The following is a 19,270-nucleotide window of genomic DNA, read 5'->3' on the forward strand; positions in this document are numbered from 1 at the left end:
GCTGCTATTTGCTGTGCAGGGTGCCATCGGTCTCAAAGAAAAAAATAAAATAAGGAAGCTATAAAGATTTATTCCACAGCAAGCTAAGTTAAATTGAGAGGGGAAGCAGGAAAATGGGAAGCAGTAACCACAGCTTGTTTCATAACTGCCTGGTTCACAGCGCCGGGGAGCCACATTAGAGCATTCAGGAGTGCACTTACACAGCCAGGGATGGAAGTGGATGGGGCAAAGTGCTCCTCCACTTCTCCCTGCTCTGTCCCAAGCTGCCCACATAGAGCGCTCGGCTGCTGCCCACCTCCTGCCATCCTCATCCCTCCGGAGGCAGGGGATGAGCTGCCGGAGCTTCTGCTGCTCAGGGCCCTGCACACACCCCAGCACAAAGTGCTGCCTGCTTACAAGCTGCCTTCCCTTCTCTTGCACTGTTTTTCCTTTCCTACAGCACTGGGCAAGAAAGGATGAAAAATGCAGCAGCAACACAAACCTTGCGAGGAAACAAGCTGAAAGATTTTTCTCAAGCCAAAGCATCTGCAGTGCAAGGAGTGCTCCGGGCTGGCTGCACCTTATGGGAACTTCCAGCTCTGATCTTTTAGAAGCAGATTTTTCAACCTTTGCATGGACATTCAAGCAGGGGCCCCAATAACACGGTTAAGAGTTCACACTGACTTTTTGCTCCATTAAGTGCTCTCAACCCATGAAACATTTTTCCTTCGTATTAGCTTCTTTAGCTTCCCTGCTTAACATGCTTGATGAACATGTGGGTAATTTTCACAGCAAACGCAGATACAGAGCAGACATTTCAGAAAGGAAAGCAAAACTGGCAAAGGAATAAAGAACGTTATTCCATGTGTTGTTGCCAAAGGTTGTATCTGGTTATTCCTCATTTTGATCATCAGTTTTTAATCTTTTTGCAGATGCAGTTCTCAGGGGCGGTCAAACAAATTTTAGTTCAAAATTCCAACAACGTACAGCAGCGAGCTCCAGGTTCTCCTTTTCATATGTAATTACATATACAATTTGTTGCAAATCACATGCAGTGAAATCTGCATTTCTAAGCAACGTGTATGCTTGCTTCCCTCCTTTCTAACCTCACTTTTAAATATGGTTATACTCTCTGATTTGTAACGACTCGGTACACAACTTCGAAGATTAAAGAAAAAAGAAAGTTCTGTTTCAAAGAGCACATCAAACAAAAGGAGACAATAGCCTGACACAGGGTGCTGCTCTTCTCACACCAAGTTTGCACTCTTCGTTTTAAAGAAAAAGACTGGAGTTGTCTGGACAGTAAAGCATTTAGTCGCATGTGCAGCCTTTATCCTGCAGAAAGCATCCAGCTTGCCGTTCCTTTTTACAGGGGACATTAAGGTTCGATACCTTTTTCCTCCACAGAAACCTGTTTGCTCACTTCACAAAGCCTGTGTCACATTGAGAGAGCAGTTTTAAGAGAGGAAAAACAAATTCACACCCAACCACCTTCTGGGAACAACCTCAAGCCTTCAGAGAATACCTGAAGTTGTTGACTTGTTGGCTCCCTCCACCCTACAGGCGAGCAGAAAACAACTGCGCTGGGTGAAGACGAGGGAGTGGGAGAGTCCTAAAGCCCCAGGGGAAGCACTCACTAGCATCAGGCAAAATGCTCAGCCTTGGTCTTAACCTGTGGAAAGCAGTCAGGACCTTAACATAGCTCACACTGACAGAGCAGTTATCTGGGAGCTTTATTTTTGTGATACTGTTTTGTGGCAACCCTCACAACCCCGCAGTGAAGGCACTAGCAAGAAGGCCCTGACTGCTCCATTCTCCTTGTTCCCAAAGAAAGAGCTTGACAATCAAACACTCCTCAATTATTGTTTGATATGTAAACTTAAGGAGGAAAAAAATAACACATAGGCCAAAGAGAGCTCAGTAACGGTGCTTTCACGGGTCATCTGTGAATTTCTGTACTCAGTGTGGGGAAAACAAACATCTCGCTGTTTTCTGTTCATTAGGGTGTTATTGTACGGCTGCTCCAAACTGCCAGCCTGATCTCAATTACTTGTTTCACCAGCAGAACTTCCTCCACATACTTACATTCACATTATTAAGACAATAACTAGAGTGGGACTAGCTTTATATAAACTACATTAATTTTACAAACAACCAGGAGTGCATGGCACCAAGCTGAACGTGTGCTGTCACAAGTAAATAGATGTTGCTAAGATTATTCCATTAAATCGGCACCATTAGAGTAGACGTGCATCTAAAATCTATATACATTCTGCCATAGCCATTATTAAAAGAAAAAAAAAAAAAAAAAGAAAAAAAAGGAGAGAAAAAACTGACTATACTAAGGTTTATTTATTTATTTTTTTTAAACTCTTGGTCTTATTAGTCCAGAAACAACAACACATCCATTCAGCTACTTTAATTACAGATGGGGGGAAAAAAATTAAAGATATTGACTCCTTACTACCCCCCAGAAAACACTAAGTCTTTAAAAACTACTCCTATTGTACCTGAGGGACATATGAAAGCAGCTCTTCAAACAGAAAGACAAATGTGCTGCTAGTCTTGAAAGGAAGAAGAACCTTCATTCCTCCACACCCCACTCTGAATCCCATCAATCTGGCAATTCAGTCCCTCTGTCAAGAGCCTCTATATGGGGAAACAGCTTAAATCCTCTCCTACAATTGCTCTCATCTAACACTCACAGGGTTAAGAATGGTTTTCTAGTAGCAACCATTTAACGTGCCTGTTCACAGGAGCAGTGAAAGCACGGTTGGACTTCTCAATTCATGGTGGGGCTGCATTTGTTTTACAACTTCAGCTTGCTTTTGAGAAGCCTTTCCTAGCAGAAAATGCTATGGCTGCTGTGAAATGCTGATGTTAAGGACATCGTTTACACATCTCCTTGCATATCACAGTGGACATCTCAGCACCAAGAGACATGAGAATTAACAAAAAAAGACATTTGAGAAAGGATGACACAAGATGTAGATGTCTTCAAAGAAAACAAGCATTAAGAGACCTGGTACACAACGTTACCCTTGCCCCATCTGAAATCTACCATCAAGTCATTTCAATGAACTTGTGTATACATGAAAAATATGCTTTTTGTTTTTGTTTTCCAATTTGAATATCACACTTTGACAGAACATATGAAAGAACAAACATCAGAAGAGAGGCTGCTGGCTCAAGACAACTCAGAAATGGCTCACAAGAGAGAAACGATGACAACAGGTCTTTGTTTGAGAACACAAAGCTAATCTGTTTATGAACACTCATCTGGCACGATCAGCAATATACTTGGTAAAGCTTGCATTCTTACACTGAATGGGCAGCTCCATTTTCCTGGGAACACACTCACTGCCAAAAAGCCAGCACACACGCTGCAGAGTCTCTCCCACGCCTGCCAAGTGAAAAGGGAGAACAGCTCTAACTACACAAACCAACTTGTTCTTCATGTAAGAGGTCTGCGTCTTTTAAGGCAGCTTTTGTTCTTCCTCAGTAAAGCATCGTTTATTTACTTTGTCCTGTGGACAAGATATGCGATCCCCGGGTCTGTGTCACTAGACAAACGTGCTATCGAAACTTTTTATGAAAAACAGGTATCAAGCCAAAGTACAATTCATTCAAAGACTGACTGTGTCATCCTTTTCAAGTCTGCCCTCGAGCTCTACAGCATCATTAAAGACTCCTAATTGTCTTAGAGCATGATCCTTCAAAGGTACACGTACACGCCGTTTCCATTTCCATTCAATACGTCTGGGAAACAAAACTACATGATATCGAAGCACTGTCAAAACTGTTTAGTCCTAAGAAATCTGCAGAACCTTCTCTATCCAGTAAATCCATACGCATTCGCTTGTGCTGCATTTGCTTAGACCCTTCTGCAACTACACCAGGGTCTGCTGCCCTTGGTTTAGTGGGACAAGAAAGCAAGAGCGAATGCAGGTATCTCAGCCTTTTTGAAAAGCTGCAGGCAAGGATGCTTTCCTTAGGTTAGCTTGCTTGGAACAATGGGATTGCTGCTGGCAACACGGTGATCCCTACCTCTGTCTCAAGTCAACAGCCTTCTTTCTGTTATCTACATCAAGATGCATGTGTTTCTACCACATCTGGCTTTGGATAACAAAAGTTCTACTACCGTTCATTTGATCTGATTCAATTGGGTGTGATCGCAGCATTAAAAGCTTGTTTCACAGATGGTTAAGCAATGTTCCTTGGAAAAACTGATGGATGGATGCCCATGGCACTAGAATGGTATTTTTCTCCCTTGGAAATATTATAGACCAGATAATTGGCCACTTTGAGTTTCCTCTTTTAAAAATGTACTGTAGAGTAACCAGCCGTACACTTGATGCTAAAGAACTTCAAGAAGCAGTAATAGTTAACATACCTAGTAAGAAAACAGTTAGAAAATGCAAGTTTTCGCTTCCGTTTTTCCCCATCTATTTATGCTCTTTTCCTATAGGCAGGGCATAGCGGTGGCAGATTTGTTTCCTACAGAAATGCTCAAGAAACTACGACGAGTAAAGCAAAACATATCTGCAGAACTCTTTGGGGTAAATTACCTTAAGGTATAAATATGAAGAAGTGCTGTGAGGTACCGAACACTGCCCACAGTTCAGTTTCACCACTCACTCAAGGCTCTGCTTGGCTGCATTTTATAGCACCTGACTACACGGTAAGGCTCGCAAGGTAAACATGACAAGCACTTGAAGCTTCACGCTTTACTCCTGTAATCAGGAAAAACATTGAAAGTTACACAACTGTTTCTAAAGAAATGAACAAAGAAGTTCAGAACCTAATCTGAAGTTCAGAAGCTGGCCTCTGACAGCCTCTCCGTGTTTATCAGCGTAGTAACTGTCAGATTAATGTTTCACTTATTAACTTCACCGAACATAGGAATTACAGTTGGTGAACTGAACTGTTTCTGGTCAGGATTTAAAATCAATAGATCCCTTTTTCTCTTTTACTCTGACATAAAAGCCATGCATAACATGACAGAGTTGTTTTTCAGCTCTCAGTCATTTCCTAAAGGAATTATCGATATTTCTAACTAAAACAAAAATACTTAACTACACTTGCACAAAAAAAGCACTTTTATCATGGGCCATCCATGGGTCAATTCTTAAAATAGTTCCCAGTGTCATTTGATGAAGAGATACGTGATGGACACTGTAATTAGTTTTAAATGACTATCAGAGCACAGGAGAATATGTTTAGGCCAAGCACTCATCATTAATGCAAATATAGTTTTACTGTTTTAAAAAAAACAAACGCATTTAGTTTGAAAGTATGTCTGTGTATCCACCCTATCTCATACCTCTGAATGACTCAGCACTTACCCACGAAAACAGCTGCCATTATTTTAAACCGCAACATAATGGGCTATGTCCATTACCAATAAAATGTTTCCAAATAAAGCACCTTGAAAAAAAAAATCATCAATATGCGGACAGGCGTCATAAGCCTCAAGACACCAGGAAATATGTTCATTTGTGTGTTCTGCAGCCAACCAATTTTCTTTTTCCTCCTAAACACAAATAGTCAAAAATTCTGACCAACTCAAGGGTTAGGGAAACTTCGTTCTCTTAATTACTGGAAGCTTCATGTGGCAACACATCCTTACTCATGCAGAGAAACCTGTCAGACATCCACTGCAGGAAAGGAAGGCAATCCTCGCTCAGATATGGTCTCTCCATGAAGCAGCCTGAAGAGGGATCATTTCCTTGTGTAGCCAGGAGGGAGCTAGAAATGTCCTGAGATACAGGAGGCCCCGTCTCAAAGGGCTGCTGATACAACACCTGGTAACTCATCTCATTTAAACGCCCCTCCCGGCAGGTAATGCTCACTGCTTTTCACCCAATGCCTCGCACGCAGAGCATTCATCAGCACACCCACATTTTCATAATGCTTCCCCCAGCACAGCTAATTAATTTCTCGGGCTGAAAACCCAGGGGGCAGACCTTGGGGAGTGCAGTCACCACGAGCAAAGTCAGCAGGGGATGGACGACCAGGGGGACACCCAGCCCAACCTCACCCATTGCCACCCACCTGCTTTCAGCCAGAGGCAAACTCGCCAGGCAAAAAAAAAAAAGGAACTTCTGCAGTGAATGCCACAAAGAAAGAGGATGAACTCCAGCACAGCAAGAAACAAGCAAGAGCAAGTCTGACCGGTGCACTTGGATGCTTCCACAATTTGGTACCTGACAGTTTTACTGCTTTTGCTGCTGATGAGTTGTTCTTGTAGGAAACAGCTTGCTCTGGCATGTTGGTTACACAGATATTCTGCAATCCACCTGCCATAAAACTGTTGCATTTTTATGCAAATAAGTTGTTTGGCTCATCCAAAATCACTTTGCATTTGCCTGCCATTTCAGTTTACATGGCATCTGCTTTCTGACATAAAATCAATATTCTGGTATCAGGCTATTTGTGCCTCTCTGCATGCAAAAATATTTATGTATCTTGCATTAAGTTGCACATTGACAACTAAACAGAACTCCACAATTTGGTTAAATATTGTTGGCAGGTGGAGTGAGTTTCTCAGAGTTAGCAAACCACCACTTATTGCACATTAAATACACACTATGTATGTATTTATTGCTTGCCCGTGTGAACCAGAAACTTCCACGGGACCAACATTTACAAGATAAATTTTTTGTTGGTGGTGGCTGGGTAAAGACCTAGCACCATGTTTCATCATTAAACCCAATAAAGGAACTAACCGTCACCAAAACCTATTAAGATCATAGAGATAAGAATATTAAAATATAATGCAGTAATTTCTTAAGAGACTATTTGACAGTCTCTAGTTAGAACAGCTTCTTTATGGAACAGATTTTAAGGCATACAAGTTTTTCTTCCAGCAGCTCAAAAAAGCTGGATTTACCATCCAAAAACAAAGTCACTCAAAGATGATATCGTGCCATATTGACAGCAGTCTTGCCACCCGCCATAAGGCGTGTCTAACCTACATAAGAAACCTTTTGCAAGACAAAGATTGCATTCAATAGTTGTCTCAAGTATTCTTCTAACAACAGATGTTCCGAAGACAACCTTGGTTTTAGGCAGAAAAAGTTAATGCATGTATATAGCGACCTTTAAACCCAGCTGCTCAGTTAGTTTCAGAACTTAAGAAAAATCAATCAAGGACTACCACCCAGAAAAGAATTTGAGGTATTCCCAAATTCAAAGCAAAGCAGCATACCACACTACTATGGGATGTATCATAAGCACTAGCCAAACCCATGCAACTGCAATGATTCCTCATTCTCACAATCAGAGAAAAAATGTACAGGCTGCACCAGTTCAGCAGGACCAAGGGAAGACTTTATTCTAAATGTATTATGTCTGCTTTAGCAGATTTTTTACAGAACAGAGGAGAATGTCATTGTGTGAGAAATGAGAAATAGTAAAACAGAAAAGAAGCAGCAAAGAACCTAGCTCAAGATGACCTAAATATTTCCTAGTCAAAGACTGTCCCAAATACCGTATCCGTCAAATTCAGGTTGTTGCTTTGCTGGCTTTTTATTATTTTTATAAGGAAAGCAACAGTAGAGTGACAAGGGAGAAGAACATCAGAATGATCACAGGGATGTGTATTTTGACAGACACGCATGTTTAGACAGAAGTACCTGCTGCAGTTAACAGCAGTAAGACTGCTTTTGACTGACTGAAATTAGCTCTCAGTTATTAGAAGCACTAAAGAAGCTGCCGTAGCTTAGGGTTCCTGCTCATTTGATGCATCTATTTGACTCAACACAAGTCAGTACAGAACTCAAACATCAGTTTTGAAAGTGACAAAGCTGTAAGGAAATAAAACAGTGTTGTTGCTAGAGTGATAACAACATCAAGAATGTGTCTGGAAATTCTAGTCCCAAAGTAATTTTCAACAAGGAACACACATGAAAACAAACATGGATGCACGAATAAGATGTAGAGAGCATAGGGACATACAAGTTCTCTTAGGACTGCTGTAAACCACTGACATCTACAGATAGGCAAGAAAAATGCAGAATAAATTGAGCACGCGATTTTCATATGCAGTTATTCATATTATTCATGGTATTTCACAATTCATATTAAATTCACTTTAACTTCTTCCTTTAGATTTTCATTTCTGTGCTGCTTTTGAGGCACAAAGGCCACAAACAGTTTATATAGACTAGCACAGCAATGGCAGACATCAATGTCACACGCTCGGATCATGTTTGACTGAAGTATTTACACACTAGATTACACAATAGATTTCCCATTCTCCAGTCTTTGATTCTACATGATATTAAATGTTAGGCATTGCTCTCCATCCACATGGAGCATCTCTCTAAGGCTAAGCCGTGCTATACAACCAGACCTAGCAGTTGCTGTTCTGTCAGGCAGTGAATTAAGTAGTCCTCAATTTAGTAAGCTAGTGTAAATTAGTCTTAATGGCAATCCCCTCCACAGGCCATCTACATGCTGCAATATAGTCACAGATCCCAGGAAAGATAGAATTAGATTGTGCAGCTTCTTACCTGCAGCTCCTTTGAGACTCTCTCTAAGTGGTTAGTTATCTTTTTTATTAGGTCACTATACATCTGTTCCGAATGCTGCTGGCATACACACTTATACACACAACTGCAGAAACAAATATAGGAACAAACGATGAACTCACAACAGTTTGCAATGAGGGATAACAGACTTCAAAATATTTTGTTCAAGTCTCAACTTAGAGGCTAACAGGTTTAAGTGAATGATTGCTGAACTTTTTAATACAGCCCTAAGCTTGGAATGAGCTCCAGCAGACTCTTTGGTCTTGCCTGAAGGCCCCAGTGTCCATCACCACTTGCCCCCACCCAACTTGGCTTTAACTTACAATGAATTCTCTCAAGAGTGCACTTCTGAACAGGCAGGGTAATGCTGTCAACAGCACACTCCTAGTCCTGGCTTTTCTCCCCCCACAAATAATAATGTGAATAAAGTCCCCAAAAAATTAAGCAGGTTTAAGGATTATTATACATATACGTCCTAGGGCAAAACCCCTGTTAAAAAGCAGCAAAAAGTCCTAAAAATAAAGACCTATGCAGGTTATTCCATCTATCATGACTTAAATCCTAAATTATATATATATATATATATATATATATATATTTCCATAATAAGCAAAGACACAGAGAAAGAGCAACAAAACTTTCATTCTGCATTCCATGAAGGCTTGGCTGTATTAACTCTGTTGTTCTTCAGTGCCACTTTTGCTTTATTAGAACATTTCATTGTTTTCATACTGCAATAACAGCATATCTGCACTGAGTCCATGTACTGAAAGCACATTTACAGCAGTTGTTGAACTGTTTGTATATATTTATACACACATATAACGGTGTGCATATCCATACGTGCAGGTATGGATATACACATGAACACACACACACTATTTTCAGCCCCAAGTTACGTTACAGTATTCATCATTGGGCATTAGCAGCACCAAGCAGCTTTATTTTACTTCAGTGCTTTCATTCTTTCAAGTCAGCACTTTGAAAGCCAGCTGCCAAAAATCAAGAGGCAAAGAGAGACCTCACCTGATATCTTAGGCAAGCCAAACCTTCTCCCCTCCCCACTACTGCGGCAGCAAGCAGTTTAGCCCAGAGACTGCTCTTAGAACATGCACAGACCAACTTATTTCCAGCCAGGTCCAGATCCCAGACTTTAATACTTTATACTTATAGTAGTACCTAAAGGCTAAAGACATGGTACAGCAGCATCACATCCCTCTATGGGAATAATTACATTCCCATTCCCTACTGAGCAGGTGTTACAAAGGAAAATGAACTGAAAAAATAAAAAAGGGATTAAAACAACTAAGGGCTACCATAATTTTGTAATGCAAGGGAGAGGTTAGGTACCAGCTCCAAGACTTCAGGGGCCTATCCAACATTCTCGTTCAGTAACTGCCACTCTGAGTCTTCTGGAAGGTTTTACTAGCAGATAATCCTTAACAGATTGAACATTCCTTTACCTTTCAGAAGTTTTTATTTAATACCTTTGACAACTTCAAAGGCACCAAAATTACTTTATTCATCCTTATGCAAAGTCTTTTCATTTGGCAAGCCACACCACTTCTTAGAAAACACACCCTGCACCATCCCACCTATTATATTGGGAAAATAAATGTGTATCTGTAGTTTAATGTTATTTAAATAATAGTAGAAGTCCTGTTTCTTTCACATGAAGTCTATCAATGGCAGATCCTAGTTTGGAACAAGCTAGTAACAGCATAAACATAAATTTAATTTTGATCAAAGAAAGAAACACGGGTAAGGAAAGCCAGAAAGACTTTTGTGATCTCTTGTAAACCACCCAGCAAGTCAACAACAACAAATGACCTTAAGCTTGCTCAGTAACTAGCCAGTGCATAGCCCTGGCTATAACTTCATTTATAACTCTGCAACTAAACTGAATTTTAGGGTGCATCTGCTTATCGTTACATGCGCTATCACTACACTTACTTCAGCAAGGTTCTTGTAGCCAAACACTAGATTTCATAGGTACATGCAGGGCATTTGTACTTTTTTATCTCAACACTTCTATTTAGAGGTTACTTCCCCATTTTCAGATCCTGTTTTCAGTTCCTGATTGCAGGCTGACTCTGTGATTCATCCTTGCCCTGCTATTACCCCAAAAGAAGTCACCAGCTTGTCAGTCTTTTAACATAACCAAGCACCTTAACAAAGAGGGAAGACTCAAGCAGGACATTAGGAGATCAACGTTTAATGAGAGGTATGGAGATTTGAGACTTGCAAGTTGTCTTGAAGAACACTGATCTAACTGCATTACCTTCAGAAAGGACTGAGAGAATAAAACTTAACTGCTCACATTTCCTTATCTCAGTTTTCATTACAACTTTCCATCAATATTAAACCCTTTTGATAGGAAGCAACTATACTCGGAGATGAAAACAGTCAAAAAGCACACTTTGATAACTTATGTGTAAGCTGATCCACGGTAAGTATCTGTATACACACCTTGAAAGTTCTCTCCCAACTTTCACTGCTGTGGAGTAGACACCTACAGTTACCACCTATCATATCAAATATACTACCTAGTGTGTGTCTATTAATGTATTTCACATTTGCGTTATAGAAACCTCGATTCCTTTATTCAGCACAATTATGATCAAAAAGGCCACTGTATTTTCAGCTCAATTTCATTGTAAAAAAATAAGATATGTAGCTGTTTGAACCACTTGAGATAAAAAACAGCCTATTTTTCAGAGTAAAAACTAGCCTACAGAAACAGAGGATCTAAATCCTAAGTCTGATACATATTTTCTATAATACTCCAAGCAAGCATCATCAATAAATTCAATGAAAAGGAACTCTTTTTCTTCCATCTTCAATCTAGCTTGTCTAGACTGTAAGTCAAGCAAAAGGACACTCTAAAATTAAGTAAATAAATCTCTCAGCTGGAAGAGGCTGTGTCAGAGTAGCTACACCCACAGACATAATTTCAAAAGAAAACTTTAGAACTGACACGCTAGCTTTATGAGTAACACTAAATTATAACCTATTGTTTTGATAATAGTAAAAATTAATGCAATAGACATCTATGCATCACTACAGTACTGCATTAAGTGTCACCCTGACGTATAAGGGTTAAATAGGAGGAACTTAAAACCTATTACTCCTTTAATATGTGTTTTTTTGTTTTTTTTTTTTTTTTTTTTAAAGCACACCTACTCTTAATTACAGACAAGTATTAGTAGATGTTAACTGTTTTTGATGCCTGTTTGCACATAGCCGATTTCAAGCTGGGGAGAGGATTTTCATTGCTTACACTCAAGCTGCAAAACGCATCTCAAACCAAACTGACCGCCCTTATTGTCTATACAGATGCTGATGTCTAAGTCCTGACAACCGCAGTTCCAGAAGTCTGAAGAAAAAAGAGGAATTTTACTGAAGTTTTTAATTGGAGATAAAAGGGAAGACTGAACACCTGCCAGTCTTGTATCTGGTTCCCTAACCCAAACAAGAGACAAAGTGGCTACGAGCAAGTGGGCAGAAGACAGTTATGCTGAAAGGCTCCAGAACTGCCTGCCTTATTCCTTAGGGTGCAACACTAGGCTACTAGCTGTGCTGCTGGCAAGGGCCCGTAAACACAGCAGCAGCTCCCCATTTTCTATCCTGTTCACCTACAAAACAAAAATACCTGTTTCTATCGCTCTCAGAAGAAACTGTCAGGTCTCAAAAGCATTTAGTATGTTTGTCTAGAGCGCTAGCATGGCTTTGAAGCACATCCCCCTGCCATTCCCAACTGTGCACTAGCTCAGTCTGCAGGGCAGTTCTGGTGAATGAATAGATTCCTTTCAAAGCAAAGTAAAGCAAAGCTCCAGGCCAGGCACAAATCAAGTGTTCTCCAGGCAGGAAAGCAGATGTAAGGCACTGAACTGCATGCCAGTCCTTCACACAGCTCTACCACACATGCATGCAGCAGGATGGTTGGTCAGAGGGGAATCAGACCCAATGTACTGATTCAAAGCACACAAATGACAATTGATACGGAAATATCAGTTGCTTTATCTTACTCTCCCACTTCTACTGCACCAAGCTGAATCCTACTGAATGTTTCAAAAGTTGTTTTGCCATGTCAAGTCAAACACCTATCATGCCATTCTCTTCTTCCCCTCTGAGGAAAGGGATGTTGAAACTTCAATGCATTTCTTAATATATGATGCTAAGCAGCTGTGGTAGAGCTTACTTTAATGTTAACATTTTACACATTTTCTTCTTCAGCATTTATTCCTATTAACATGGGATATCAAGGCATTTATTTGTTACCCATTCCAACTATTTAAAAAAATATCGTACTTTACATAACCTTCCCTCATCCCTCCCCATAAATACAAAAACAACATATGCATAGGCTGCAAGACAGAACATTTACTTCTTTTTTTTTTTTAAATAAAAAAAAAAAAGGTCATGAAACACTTGTAAGATTTCCTTACCTGTATATTTGTTCATAGGAGATAGGGATGTAGTCACCAGGACTCTGAGTTAAAAGCTGATCTATGGCACTGTCCAACTTTGGCCAATATGTGCTCTTATAGTCTTCAATCGTTATAACATTCATTACTACAAGGAAAAGACAAAGCTACAATTAGTGGTTCTTTTAGTACAGCTTCAGCCAAAAGATCATAACCAAGTGAACTAGCTGCAATTCTGATCGCACTGATAAGCTGGCCTTAAAAAAAAAAAAAAAAATAGGAACAGCTCGCTTCTGCTAAGATAACCTCACCTAAAAGTAAAGCCCACACTTGACTCTGCATCCTTTTATTTAGAAAATAATAAGAAATCAGAAAAGCTGCCAAATCAGTGCTTGGATAAATTTTAGGGGCCCAAGAGGCAGGGGAAGGGAAAATTAACAAACAAAATCAACTCCTAGGAATTTTAGCATGACAGAATTTATTAAACACAGTACATTTAAGTCACTTGACTACTAAGTTAGAGAACTCTGTGAGAGCCCAGAAACAACAATTCCACTGAGTCCTCGCAGGCAGAAGAGCAAGCTTTGGCCAAGACTGACGAGTTTTCAGACTGGTCCTTCCAAGCAGCTGTATGAATTTTACAAGCCTCAGATGACACCAACAGCTTCCTTGGCCTAAAAGCTTACACAATTCCCTCTGCCTTCAATTGCAGTTAAGCTCCTGGGAGACTCTTCTGGATCCGCGTTTCAGTTCCCCCTCTATCTTCCTTTTCCCCACAGGAGGCATTTACGTTAGCACCATCACTCCCTGATTTTACTCCAGCGCTTCCCAACTGCACCCTCTTGCGCAAGCCACAGGCACAGGAGAGTTTTATGCTCTCTTTTTTCAGAGAAGATTTCTGAACTACCTTCGTATATGCAGCTCAGTGCCAGCAGCAGCCACGTTAGAAGGGGCAGCACCTTTCCCTTCAGAGACCTACCTGCTGGCCTGTCACACCACCACTGCTTCACAGCAGCCACTCAAGAAGAAAAACCTCAGTAACTAACAGCACAACCTGTACTTAACCTCAAAACTATCTACTCCAGGAAATCTGAGGGCATTTCTTCATTTCAACACCACGTGTGGGCCAGCATTACATGGAACAGAGACTACAGCTAATTTCCACCCCAAACTGCCGGGTTTAGGCACTGCACAGAAGAACTACATTGAATAGGGACTCACTGTAAATACGGGTCTCAATGTACATCCACTGCTGGGTTTGGATAGCAAGATTTACAAAATGTTATCTCCATGAGGGCTTGAAGAGAGCTTGGTAGGTCACTGTTGGCAGCATTACTAAGAACAATTTCAAAGAAGTTGGACAAAACAGTTAACAGCATTGTGATGAGAAGAAGAGTGTGAAGAGGACGTAGACTAAAGAGAGGTGAAAGCCAAGAGAAGTGTGCAATCACTACCTGTAAGAGCAGGCACTACTCCTACCACGAGCCTTTTGAGGGCATCCCAGCCAGAACCCGTGCTGAGCAAGGCATCGAAGTGCAAATTCACACCTTGTCCATCTGTGTGCCAAGGATCTGCTCCAGTTCTCAGCCCTTGCAGGGTGCCAGCCTGGGGCAGCTCCCACCCGGGGGCCTTACTACTCCCACTTGCACTCAGTAGCAGACTTTGAGGATTTGCATTTCCCCTGGTTACCCAGAAAAGGTGGATCTCTGCAGAAGCGCTGCTCCGCAGAAAACACTGAACTGCAGTCAGCAGAAATCTCAGTCCAAATCTTGGTTGCGGATTTGGATGTGTAACACCCACATCTGGTTTAACGTATTAAGTTCTATTCGTTTAAGAGAAAAGGAGCAAGGAAGAACAGAGAACACTGCACAAGGTAAGTATTTCTTTTAACAATGTGGAAATAGAAGGAGGCGGCAGGTAGGAAGGCCTGCCCAGTAGAAGCACTCCACAGATAAAGGTCACAACACTTGTGACAAGCCCCAGCAGGTCTGCAGGGAAAACACTCATGGGTTCCAAGTAACTTCCTAGAAAAGCTTCGATTTTATTCAAAAGACTCTTACAAGTATTATTTCATTTGATTTCCACACTCCATTTCTGAAAATAAGCCAACCGCAATGTTTACAAAGTTAAGAGTCCAAGGACTACCCATTGAACAATCACTATTTTTATTCTCCTAATCCAGAAAACAAGCTCCTTTCAAGTTTCACCAGCTGCCACAAGCCAGCAGTACCCTTTTATTTTTACAAACACACACACAAAGAGCAAAGGATGGCTCAAAGCAGTATCCTACAGTTACAAACTCCGCAAGAACAACCTCAAGGCCAGGAAGGAAAGGAGCCACAAACAGAAGGAAAGAATGAAAAAATATGGACCCTCTAAAAACATCTTTCTTTTTTTTTCTTCACATCTTTTTAGGATGACATCCTTAATGTTTTCCCTACACTAGGTACTCAAGATTTAAAAGAAATTTGTCCAACAGCCTCCATTTCCATTTTGCAAGGCAAGGGTGATTCTAAAAGATGAGCTTCATTTCCCTGAGACTTACATTTCTGGGAAGTGACACAGGCATTTTGTAACACGGCATGCTAGAATGCATGATTTTATCCAACTGCAGCAAGTTTGATTTCTCTCCCTGCCCCACCCGAGTCTGATTCAATGGAAAGGAAGCCAATATTCTCCAGTGATTTATGTTTCACAAGTAAAGCTAGAGAAGCAACTGATGCTTTTCCACACACTAAAAGGTTCAAAAGAAAACCTGTGCAAGTCAAATGCAGCAGTGAAACCACTTAGGTGAAAAAGAATATGCATGAGCTTCATGATAGCCTAGATATTTCAGCATCACAGCTGTAACTGAAATACAGCCTGCTCCAAGATATCAAGCAAAATGGCAAAAACACTAAGTTAAAAAAAATCCCAGAGTAGGCATACATTGCCCAGAAAAGCATTAAGAAATACTTACAAACTCACGTTTTTTGCATAGCTCAAAAAAAGGTGCTAGGAAGGTAAGAGGCACAGAACATGAAGAACGGCATAATAGTATAAATCAGTGATACCACTGATTCTGTTATTTATGTGAGGCAACTTTACCTGAACACATACCCCAAAAGTTTACTATAGTCACATAGAAAACCTGTCCTTTTAAAGCTATGGCTAAAAAAGCAAGGGATGAAGGCGTAGGTGTAAGGGAATCCAACCTACTGCCAACAAAGCAGGCATTGGTCCGTCAATTTTCCGTCATTTACTCAGTCAATAAAAACAGAAGAAAGACATCTCTCAGAAGTTTTGATTATTTCACCTCAAGAGTGAAATATACAAAGCTTTATTGCTTAATTAGCAATGCTCACTACAATCCGAAAGTATTTCGTGCAAGAGTAGAAACTGCAGACACGTGCCTGACACTAATTTACAATCTCATGGCCACCGCTGGAGCTCCACGCTTCTCTTCTCCTCACTTCTCACACACACTTGCCAAGGAGACTCCCTGTACACCCTGCCCAAAACATCCTAGCAAACCTTAGCAAGTCCATGAATCCGTGGCCTTCAATTCTTTCCTGGGTTTAGTGATACTTTCCTTTGTCTGCACTACGGCTGGTTAGCAAAAGAAGCGTTAAACTCCTTGTTTTTTCCTGACACAATCTGTCTATGCTGTGTTAAACTACATTACATAACAGGGTAGGCAGAGATTTAAGGGATATGCTGACACTCACAGCCTCACGTGCCCATCCGAAATGAGACTGGCATTAAATACATTCATAATCACCCTTGCTTGAAAAGGATGAAAAACGGAAAGCTGCATTTCCCCCAATTAGGGTATGCTGCCATTGCTAGCAAAAAGTGGTTTCCCTTAGAGTACTAAAGGCTCTTGCTCTGATTTCCTCCCTTATGACCTTTATTTTTCTTAATAGCATCACTTTATAAATCCTTGGCTATGATTGAATCAAATCAATGTAAATAGATTTAGTTATAAGTTTACTACAACATGGAAAATTGTCTTACATTGCTCTAACCAGAACAAAAGCTATTAAATGAGCTATGCATTATGATACCTGATTTCTGATTTTACTTCTCCGTCTCACCCAAATCTCAAGGGAGGAGAAATGCATTTGCCTCCCCTAGAAAGATTTTGAAGTGTCCATCTAATCTTCTTCCTCCTTTAATGTGCAAGCTGAATTAGACCAAAAAAGGGCCCACTTGACTGCTGTAGTCTGCGACCAACAACATGAACAAAAGCAGTAAGCTGCAAGTAGTTATATACTAAGATATAGCAATGTATTTATTTTGTTTTGGAGGAAAAAATCTGGATGGGGAGACCAACTTGAACATCACTGGAGCTCCAGTTTACCACAGACAGCACCGCAGGAAGCTGTCAGCCATCTGTGCTCTTACAGCTCACCTGCAGGACAACCTAACCGAGCTGCATACTGCTTCGTGCTCTGCTTCGTGACACAGGCAGGGAAGGAGCCCTTTTTCTGACGGGCCTCTTCCTGCAGGAAAGACCAGACAAACTTTCTTAACCAAGCTCAAGCCTGACAAGCAGCTTCTGCAGGCACGCTCTGTCACTGGGAAGACACAGCAGGCAGAACTCACACACTGCCTCCCTCCTCACTGCACATTTACCTCTGAAGTGACCTCTCGCTCTTTTTCCATATGTGGAAATTAAAAAGAGAAGATTGAGGGGTCAGTCTCCAGGAGCATCAGGATTAGAGCATGCGGGATCCCTGCCCAGCACCTGTACATCACCGGACTCGTGTCCTTCACGTACGCACACCAACGCTACCAACAACGGGCAAACGTGTACAAATAAAGCTCTACTGACCGTATTACCTTGCCGAGTTTTGTATTTTACAAGGCTTAACAAATGCTGAATATCACTGAGACAGCTGTCGCGTTGGGAATATCAAGGCCGGAGAAGTGAAAACGAGAACCCAGAAGCCACACACGCAGCAAAATCACGCAGAGCTTTCTCCTCTGCCCCGATGATAGGCGGAAACTCACCTTCCCATCCGGGGAAGGTCCAAAGTTCGCAAACACTTTCATTCAGGAAAGTGAAAGGAAGGAGGGAAAGCTCAATCTCTAAATTTCTGAACTGGGAGTTCGGCAGCTCGCTTCAGCGAGGCCAAGTGACATTTCGTTTCAACCTCCTCGAGTGTTGACGAGCCACCCTCAGGTACCTGGGGCCCTGACGGCAAGGCCGGCAGCGAGCCAGGCAGCTGCAGGAATCTGGGAGCCTCGGCTTCAAAGCAGCCGGGCTTGGCAGAGAGCCTGGAGCCACGAAACCCGGGCGGGCAGGGAGCCACGAGCCCCAACCTCTGCCTCCTGGTCGGCTCCGAAGCTGAGGAACTACGGGGGTCAGCTGGCGGGGAGGGGAAAAAAAATAGGAAAGAAAGAAGGAAGGCGCGATTCCCACCAAACTTTCAGCATGGCAATCGCTAGTTAAAGGAATGTATGAGCCAAATCCGTGCTTTTTGAGAGCCATGAGACAACAGGGCCCACTTTGCCTGGAGAAACACCTCGTGTAAACGCGAGCTGAATCTGAAGGAGCAGCAGCGAGACCTCCCCTGCCCTTCCCAAGCTACAAGAAGCCCTCACATCCCCACCACCCACCCCCCACCCCTCACCCGCCTCCCCACAGCCCCTCAGCCCCCCGACCCCCTCCCCATGCCGGCGGGGGCAGCCCCACTCACGGAACTTGGAGGTGGAGGCGTTGATGTTGATGGCGGCGGCGATGGCCCCGGCGCCGGGCGCGGCCGCCCCCCTGTGCGCTGCCTCGGCCGGCCCGGCCAGCGGCGGGGACCCCCTCAGCAGCCTGTCCCCGAGCAGGTGCCGCTCGTAGCCGCCGCCGGAGCCCCAGTTGTTGTGGTTCTGGTCGTCCATCGCGGCTTCTCCTCCTCCTCCTCCTCCGCCGCCGCCGCCTTCCTCCTCCATGCTCTCCTCCTCCTCCTCCATTTGGCCGCGCTCAGCGCCCGCCGCCCATGGGGGCCGCTCTCGGCTCCGGGCACGGCCCGCGGGGGCCCGGCCGCGTAGTGAGGAGAGGAGAGGAGAGGAGCTGAGCAGGGCAGGGCGACAATTTGCGACAGACCAGGCTCCAGCGGGCAGGCTGGGAAGTGTAGTTCCTATGGAGGGGTGGCCCCGCCGCCATCAGAGGGTGGGGAAGGGGAGGAGGCGGCCTCAGCGCTGGGGGCGGTCCCGGCCGCCCCTCAGCCGGGACGAGGCCTGGCCGAGGGTGGTTGTGTTGTCCCGAGCTCGCTTATATTTATAATAACGAATAAATTGTCTCCTTTCCTTCAAGTGTAAATGTTCCAGGGCTTGTTTATGCTCGCAGTCGAAGGT

General features: G+C 42.6%; 1 protein-coding gene across 1 annotated transcript in view; it reads right to left on the minus strand.

Moving 5' to 3' along the window:
• The window catches only part of CACUL1 (CDK2 associated cullin domain 1), a 48,465-nt gene extending 29,518 nt beyond the window's left edge, over positions 1 to 18,947 (minus strand). Inside the window, exons 1-3 of the mRNA XM_032191103.1 lie at positions 18,625 to 18,947; positions 12,962 to 13,088; positions 8,496 to 8,598 (exon numbers count right to left, since the gene is read on the minus strand). Coding sequence (XP_032046994.1) covers positions 8,496 to 8,598; positions 12,962 to 13,088; positions 18,625 to 18,886 — 492 coding nt within the window. The 5' untranslated portion in view covers positions 18,887 to 18,947. The remainder of the gene's footprint in view (positions 1 to 8,495; positions 8,599 to 12,961; positions 13,089 to 18,624) is intronic.
• Between the last annotated feature and the right edge of the window lie 323 nt (positions 18,948 to 19,270).

This window comes from Aythya fuligula, chromosome 7 (genome assembly GCF_009819795.1).
Source record: "Aythya fuligula isolate bAytFul2 chromosome 7, bAytFul2.pri, whole genome shotgun sequence".
In the NCBI taxonomy this organism is placed as follows: domain Eukaryota; kingdom Metazoa; phylum Chordata; class Aves; order Anseriformes; family Anatidae; genus Aythya; species Aythya fuligula.